This window comes from Lipotes vexillifer, unplaced genomic scaffold (assembly GCF_000442215.2).
Source record: "Lipotes vexillifer unplaced genomic scaffold, Lipotes_vexillifer_v1.1 scaffold39, whole genome shotgun sequence".
Lineage (NCBI taxonomy): Eukaryota > Metazoa > Chordata > Mammalia > Artiodactyla > Lipotidae > Lipotes > Lipotes vexillifer.
Genome location: NW_006787038.1, coordinates 667,373 through 673,335, shown reverse-complemented (window position 1 = coordinate 673,335; position 5,963 = coordinate 667,373). Strand labels below are relative to the sequence as shown.

The following is a 5,963-nucleotide window of genomic DNA, read 5'->3' as shown; positions in this document are numbered from 1 at the left end:
AAATATACCTAATGAATTCAATGATCTAGCTAAAGTGATTTCCCAGCAGAGTACTGACAGTGACACCTGGCTTCTCCTTGCTGCCTATGACAAAATATACAAGAGGAAGAGGTGAGCTAAGAATGAACTGCTAAATAGGAAGCAACCAGGACTTGCCAAGCTTGACAATAATAATGTTTCTCCTTTCCAGCTTCTCCAGATGGTAAATTATTCTGTAATTAAGACAGGACCTCAGAGCAAAGTCAAACCTAGGGTGGGTCTGTGGGAGAGACTTTGTAAAGACCTCAAAGATTCAAGGTAGTGCTTCATAGAACATTTCAGAATGACAAAGGTCCTCTAAAGATTTTAAGGTGTACCTAACAGATCCTGTCTATTATATAACAGAATTTATGGGAATCTTAAGGATGTTTGCCTGCAGCATTCTCCCAAGGAGCCCCAGATAGAAAAGTTCCTATCTCGAACAGATTTGTAGTGGTGTATTGTCTAAGGAAGTGAACCCCACTGATATATATATATTTTTGTTGTTGTTGTTGTTGTTGTTTGTTTGTTTTTTGTTTGTTTGTTTTGCGTTACGCGGGCCTCTCACTGTTGTGGCCTCTCCCGTTGCGGAGCACGGGCTCTGGGCGTGCAGGCTCAGCGGCCATGGCTCACCGGCTCAGCCGCTCCGCCGCATGTGGGATCTTCCCGGACTGGGACACAAACCCGTATCCCCTGCATCGACAGGCGGACTCTCAACCACTGTGCCACCAGGGAAGCCCCCCACTGATATTTTTTAGAAAACGTACATAATTCTTAAGAGAATAGTTCTGGTGGAAGCACAATGAGTTTGAACTAAAAGAGATAGAAACAGTGCAAAATAAAAAGAGATCTTTGGATGCCTCATCATTTTCATCCAGGAAGCAGATCCAGGAGGCTTTTTTGCTAATTTAATTTTCTTATGGGAAATATAGGTTTCAACTCAGAGGGTGGAACCAAGAGCTACAGAGAACAACTCACAGAGAGTAAACTGAGCACCAATGGAAGAATAGGCAACATGTTCTCAGCTGGATTTCAGAATGGCTAGGGGCCAGTGAGTGTCGTGTGCCTCCCATATTCCCCATTATTGAACAGGAATATCTGTAAGAATTATCTTATACCTGCCTACCATCGTATTCTGGATGTCTGTGTGTGTGGACAGCTAACTTGTCTCTTTAGTTCACAGATCTTCAGATTGAGAAGAAAGATACTCAAGGAGCTATACCCAAGGAATTATACCTGAGGAACTTCATCTGCACCTGGACCTGATATAAATGATACAATCTTAGACTTTGAGCCTGAGCATGATGCTATAATGGAATGAAACTTTGGGCGGGGGCGGGCTGGAAAGGAGGGATGACCATATTTTACAGGTGGGAGGAATGTGAGCCATTGTGGCTAGAAGGCAGATTTTCCAAAAGGTGGTTACAATGTTTCCCATTCCACCTGCTCTTCTAGAATCTTTCCACTCTCCTTTTGAGAGGTGGACTCTATGTTCTCCTTCATCTTGGTGGGTCTTTGTGATTGCCTTGACCAGTAGTGTACAGCAAGAGGGATGCTATGTAGCTTCCAAGACTAGGTCAAAAACATGCCATACAATTCAGCTTTGCTACGTTGGGATGCTCACTCTTGGAACCCAGCCCAATTAGCCATTGTAAAGGCCCACAAGGAAAGAACTGAGACCCTGTGAACCATAGCCCTGCCTGAAATCTTAGCTGACAGCCAATACCAACTTGCCTGCCATGTGAGTGAGAAAAATTAATGGTTAATGTTTTTTTAAAAATAAATTTATTTATTTATTTTTGGCTGCATTGGGTCTTCTTAGCTGCGCGCGGGCTCTTCTCTAGTTGCAGAGAGCAGGGGCTACTCTTTGTTGTGCTGCGCAGGCTTCTCAATGTGGTGGCTTCTCTTGTGGAGCACGGGCTCTAGGCGCGCGCTTCAGTAGTTGTGGTGTGCAGGCTCAGTAGCTGCGGCGCACGGGCTTAGTTGCTCCACAGCATGTGGGATCTTCCCAGACCAGGGCTTGAACCCGTGTCGCCTGCATTGGCAGGCGGATTCTTAACCACTGTGCCCCCAGGGAAGCCCGAGAATGGTTAATGTTTTAAGCCACTGTGTTTTGGGGTGGTTTGTTACAATAGATAGCTGAATAGATAACTGAAATGCCCCCAAAACACAGTCACATAAAACAATATTTTGTTCACGGATCCACAATTTGGACAGTGCTTGACTGGGACAACTCTTCTCTGCTTCAGGATATCTAAAGCCTTCACTGGGAAGATTCAAGTGGCTGGGGGCTAGAATCATCTTGAGGTTTTTTCAGTCACATCCCGGTACTTGGGCTGAGATGACTCAAAGGTTGAGCTCATTTGGGACTATTACAGGAAGAGCTTACAGCTCTCCGTGTATTTGGGGCTTCCTCACAGCATCACAGCCTCAAAGTTGTAAAACTTCTTAGGGTGGCTCAGGGCTCCAAGAGCAGGTGTTCCCAGCAAACAAGGTGGGATCACCTTCATGGCCTTTATGACCTACCTTCTGAAATCATAAAGCATCAATTCTGCTGTACTCTACTGAGACAGTCAGAAAGCCATCCAGATTTGAGGGGAGGGGACATAGATCTCCTACCTCTTGGTGGCAGAAACGTCAAAGAATTTATGTTATAAATTCTATGTTATAAAACTGCCACAAACAGTTTTTCTGTGATGTGTTAATATGGTTAACTTGCTTGAGGTTTATGGTGGTTATGAACTGAATGTGTCCCCTCAAAACTCATATGTTGAAATCCGAAACCCCAATGTGATGGTATTTGAAGGTAGAACCTTTGGGAGGTTGTTAGGTTTAAATGAGGTCATGAGAGTGAAGCCCCCATGATGGGATTAGTGTCCTTACGAAATGAGGAAGAGAAACTGGAGCTCCCTCTCTCTCCCTGCCAGGTAAGGACACAGGAAGAAGGCAGCCATCTGTAAGCCAGGAAGAGGTGCCACCAGGAACTGAATCTGCCAGAACGTTGATCTTGAACTTCCCAGCCTCCAGAACTGTGAGAAATAAATGTCTGTTGTTTAAGCCACCCCATCTGTGGTATTTTGTTATAGAAGCCTGAGCTGACTAAGACATAGTGCTGTTGGAATATGTGGCTGATGTCTTTGTCAGCTTTAGAAAATTCTCAGCCATTATCTCTTCAAATATACTTACACAATACTTTGTAGCCTTGATGTCAGAGAAGGTGATGGTGATGCCTCTAAGAATGTCACAGTATGATTTTCCAAAGTCTGTTCTTAGAGCCAGGAAGCAAAAAGGAAAATAGCTCATAGTCAATCACCTTTGGGACAGAGTTTTTGACTTAGCCGTCCAGAGCCAGATGCTCCCCTTCTTACCGTAACTCCTCTCAGAGGATTCTTCTCTAATCTCCATGAGAAAAAGGTCAGTCTGGCTTTCCTTCTATCAACACCTCTCTGTATATTTTAGCCAATAAAAATTCTACTCTGCTACCAGTAGTTGAACCAGTAGCAAACACTGAATGGCCATATTCTCTCCCAGTGATGGAAAAAGTAGCCCAGTATTTGTTCAGCTTTAATTTCCATCTGTGCCTCAAAGTGTTAAGTAAAAAAATCTAGATGAGAACACAAATTTTAATAGCGTTGATACTTTTTACTATTTAGTATTGTACACTTCTAATTCAATCTTGTACAGTAGGCTGTGTTACATTAGAAAAATTAATGACAAAATTAATCTCAAAAAAGTAACCTAAAATATAGCATTAATACCAATGACATGCATTTAATGTTATCCAGGGGACAAGTGATTCACATAAGATTATTAAACACTAAAATCTGACCTTGAATCTCTCCTGTCAATAACAGATCAATTATAATTTAGGGCATTTCAATTTGGGGCAAGCTCCAAGGTGTTTGGTGAAGAAGGTTAGAATTTGCTTCCAAGCATCTACCTGGGCCTTAGAATGAGCCCTGGGCTCTCCACCCCAGATCACAGGTTTGTCCAGTAATTTGTGTAGCGAAGCTGGGCACATGGGAAAGTAAGGAGGCTCAATGTAATGCCCAGTCCCAGGGTAAGAGACGATCTGGGGTTTTTCCTTTCCATGGGCCTGTAACCGTTCAGAGGCTATCTGGGCGTATAACTCACTCCTCCAGTTATGGTCATCCTGACCAACAATGAAGAGGATGGGCCCCTGGGCCTTCTCTATTGGAATCATGCAGGGGTTCTCACATCCCCCTACAATGTCATTCCTTATATCCACAATGTCCAGGAGGCCTGAAAAAGCTACCTTCATTCTCCTTAGGTCATGGCCCAGTGGTGGAATGCTATTCTCCTTGTAGTATATGGCTTTGTTTCCATTGAAGCCAGATCCATTGATGGAAACTGTAGCTGAGATGTCGGCCATGGCTCATGGGCCCAGCCATTCCGTGGCATGTGGGATCTTCCCGGACCGGGGCACGAACCCGTGTCCCCTGCATCGGCAGGTGGACTCTCAACCACTGCGCCACCAGGGAAGCCCCAATAAATTTTAAATGGGCCGCAGAGTAGATACTAAAATAGTTAACAACTGACTCGATTAAAATATCGCAACCGGGCAGTGAAAGATTTTTTTTTGAAATATTTTTTAAAAAATTAAAGTCTTTAGGAGATTCTTATTGAATCAGTCAGTATGATTTATTGAGCTCTTATTATATCCCTGTGTAAGCCTCTAGGCATACAGAGATATGGAGACGTATAAGTCCCAATTCCAGACCCAGGAGTTCACAGTTGAATGGGCAGTGCTAGTTAAGGCTGTGAATTGCTGAAGAGCTGTAAGAATAAAGCAGGGCCTCCTGTTTTGGAGAATAATCACAGAATTCAGTTTAGGAATTCTGTGAGCAGTGGCAACTCCAGCATTTCTATATAGCAGGGGTTTCAGTCAGGAATTTGGTTGGAAGGGGTGGGTCAGTTGTCTTGTTTACAGGCCACTTTACCAAGCACCTTGTTATTACTTAGACTAGGGTTTCTCAACCTTAGCACTATAGACACTTTGAGTAAGATATTTCTTTGTGGGGCTGTCCCGTGGATTGTGGATGTTTAGCACCTACCCACAAGATGCCAATAGCACCCTCTCCGATTGTGACAATCAAAAATGTCTCCAGATATTACCAAATGCCCCTGGAGTGGGAGAGAATCATCCCAGGTTGAGAAACACTGACAGACTGTTTATTATGGAGGAGGGGACCTTCAGGGAGTTTTTTGTTTTTTAGTATTATGGGGCACTGCCTCTATCTCTGGGTTTTAGTTTCCTTTGAAGTTTGATGTGAAAGAAGGCCAAAATCACTCCTGCACACCAGCAGAAGTCACTGCCTAATATTAGTATCTGAGACACAGCTGCATGGCTGGCACATAGCAGCATAAATACACTTTTTGAGTACTCTGAATGAACTTTTAGCATATAGCTAAGGGAATGGCAGTACCTCCAGGAAGTGTCCTGAAATTTAGAGGAGAAACTTCCACCCAGAATTCATGATAGACTTTGGAGCTTGGGGACGAATTTTGGGAAGTTCCACAACCACGGGGTTCCCTAGCCAGGCAAGGGGCCGCCCAGGGTCTCAGGACTCTACCTGGCTTTCCACAACAGCCTGGGAAGTGGGCTGCTCACCTGGCGGCAGGAAGAGCGTGGCGCGCACCCGGCCCACGCGCACGGGCTCGCGCCGCACCCCGGGCGCCAGGAAGTCGCGCTCGTGCACCGCGCGGCCCAGGAGCCGCTGGGCGTCAGGGTCGTGGCCATCGAGCACCTCCAGCTCCACGGCGAAGGGCGTCTGCACGTCCCGCTTCAGAAACCGCCAAAAAGGCTTCTCGGGCTCCAGAGCCCAGAGAAGCCCCATGGGCTCGAGCCCCGCGAAGCTGCCGCCCAGCGCGGGCGCGCGCTCGAGGTCCAGCTGGCCGTGGGCGTCGGCGCAGTAGCGTGCGTG

General features: G+C 45.6%; 1 protein-coding gene across 1 annotated transcript in view; it reads right to left on the bottom strand.

Annotated features, from left to right (window-relative positions):
* Positions 1–3,877: 3,877 nt before the first annotated feature.
* The window catches only part of LOC103071761 (acyl-coenzyme A thioesterase 4), a 2,259-nt gene continuing 173 nt past the window's right edge, over positions 3,878–5,963 (bottom strand). Inside the window, 2 exon segments of the mRNA XM_007459787.1 lie at positions 3,878–4,413; positions 5,651–5,963. The exon segment at positions 5,651–5,963 is cut by the window's right edge and continues 36 nt beyond it. Of these exon segments, the coding sequence (XP_007459849.1) occupies positions 3,878–4,413; positions 5,651–5,963 (849 nt within the window).